Source organism: Medicago sativa, chromosome 1 (genome assembly GCF_051527215.1).
Source record: "Medicago sativa cultivar Bolivia chromosome 1, Bolivia_mono, whole genome shotgun sequence".
Lineage (NCBI taxonomy): Eukaryota > Viridiplantae > Streptophyta > Magnoliopsida > Fabales > Fabaceae > Medicago > Medicago sativa.
Window position 1 is genome coordinate 27,859,586 of NC_140749.1, and position 2,048 is coordinate 27,861,633.

General features: G+C 43.5%; 1 protein-coding gene across 1 annotated transcript; it reads left to right on the forward strand.

Annotated features, from left to right (window-relative positions):
- The first annotated feature begins 209 nt into the window (after positions 1–209).
- On the forward strand, positions 210–1,651 carry LOC146953954 (uncharacterized). Its single transcript, XM_085743249.1, has 2 exons — positions 210–1,273; positions 1,363–1,651. The coding sequence occupies exons 1-2, from the start codon at positions 210–212 to the stop codon at positions 1,649–1,651; spliced, it is 1,353 nt and encodes a 450-aa protein (XP_085599375.1).
- The last annotated feature ends 397 nt before the right edge of the window (positions 1,652–2,048 follow it).

The following is a 2,048-nucleotide window of genomic DNA, read 5'->3' on the forward strand; positions in this document are numbered from 1 at the left end:
TGGTTATTACACATGGTGTAGGGATTAAGAACGTTCGGATGGGAAAGACGGTGGTAGAGGAGTTAGGTTGTTAGGGAGAAAAAATTGTGAAGGTTGGTACGGTGGATGTAAATGTAGAGCAGAAGGAGAAAAAAAATAAGTCGAAAAATAAAAAAAATGAAAAGAAGGGTGAGGATGAGGGAGTGGTGGGGAAGAAGGAGAAGGTTAGAATGGTGGAAGGGGTCACGAGGGAGAATGATGTAGTGAGGAAAGGGAAAGAGATAAAGGGAGGTGACCTTGTGTGGGAACCGGTGGTGAAGAAGGATGTGGATAGTGGTGCTGTTCATGCGGGCATGCTGTCATATATTTCAAAGCCGGAGGATCGAATGTGGGCAAATGGTGGAGTGGTGGCTAGGGTGGTGTCGGGAGAATCTTCGTTATCTTTACAACAAAGGGTCGTCGACGCAGGTTTTGTGAATTTTGAGGTGATTCCAATGGGAAGTGATAGGGTTTTGCTACGTTGTTCGAATGGTGAGGACATTTGGAAAGTATTTAATGATGCAATACATTTTTTTGGTATGCTATTCTCGGAGGTGCATCAATGGTCCAAAGAAGATACTTATGAACGAGGTGCCTGGTTAAGGATTTATGGGACTCCTCCGCAAGCTTGGAACGAAGCATTTTTTAATTTATGTGTGTCAGACTGGGGTAGATTTATCCGATCAGATGATTGTACGGTGGATCGGGCACGGTTAGATTTTGCACGTGTCCTTATTTCTACATCTTTTTTGGAAGTTATTAATTCTTCAGCTGATGTTGTTATTGATGGTACAAATCATGTGATTAAAATTGTTGAGGAGTGGGGGTGCAATCTTGGTGAAGATGCATTTTTGGTGGAAGAGGAGAGGGACTCAACTTCGGAAGCATTAAATGAGAAGGAACATGTTGTTGAGGAGGAGGATAATGGTAACATGGATGACTTGGTGAATGATTTAAATGTTGCTTGGAGGAATGATACTGATGGCCACGAGGAAAAGCTGTTTGATGTGGAAACTAAATTGTTGAATGCACGTGAGGCTGGGTCTGTGAAACAGGTTCAGAATTCGGTGGCTTTTAACAAACAGCCTGTGCTTGAGAACATGAACTTGGTTAAGGATCGGGACACCCATCTTGGTCCCGGTTATGTTGCTGCTAGCTCGGTTCAGCAGGGGCAGGCCAATGCTTCGCTTTCTAAAGCATCTGGCAAGTCAAAAAAGAAGCTTAAGGCTGCTGTTTCTCTTAAGCATATAGCTGGGTTTATAAAAAAATAGCTCGTTTACCGTCGATAGAAAGGAAGGAAATTCTGAAGGTTTTAAAGAAACAACAAAGAAAGAAACGAATCAGGTCTACAGTGTCAAAAGACTTGGTTAAATCTTCATCTTCTTCTCCTATTTTGTCTAACGCGTCGGTTAATAAAGAGTTGGAGCACTGGGTTGTTTTGCATGATAAAAAGGAGGATGTGGCAGCTGATGCGAGGGGGATAGGCAAGACTTTGGGTGTGTGTTTTGAGGGTGGTGTTAATAAATCTTTTAACTTGATGACGAGGGAGGGTAGAAGGGAGTTGAGGGCGTCGGGGAGTGTGTTGCAAGGGGCTGTTGTGGGGGACGGTGGGGAGGGTAATGAAGGAGAGTAGGTTGAGGTGGAGAAGGGGCTGGTTGGGGGTGGAGAGTGGTGGAGATGAAAATTATTTCTTATAATGTTCGGGGGTTGGGTGGTGGTGAGAAGCGAGAAGAAGTGCGTCGTCTTATTTGTGATAGGCGGCCTTTTGTGGTGTGTTTGCAAGAAACAAAACTGAATTTGGTTGATGCATTTATTATTAAATCTTTGTGGGGTAGTGATGGTTGTGGGTATTCTTATCAAGCTTCTGTCGGTGCTTCTGGAGGTTTGTTAATTATGTGGGATACGTCGATGGTGGAGGTTTGGTGCACTATTAGTTTCAGACATGTCCTAGTTATTAAAGGAAGGGATCGTTTATCTGGCCACACATTTGTTTTAGTAAATGTTTATGCACCCTGTGATTTATCTGCGAA

Bases quoted from the DNA above. Each gene is read 5' to 3' on its own strand.
- LOC146953954 (XM_085743249.1), top strand. From the start codon at position 210: ATGGTGGAAGGGGTCACGAGGGAGAATGATGTAGTGAGGAAAGGGAAA. The intron at 1,274-1,362 runs GTTTATAAAAAA...GAAACGAATCAG, and splicing joins TCTCTTAAGCATATAGCTGG to GTCTACAGTGTCAAAAGACT.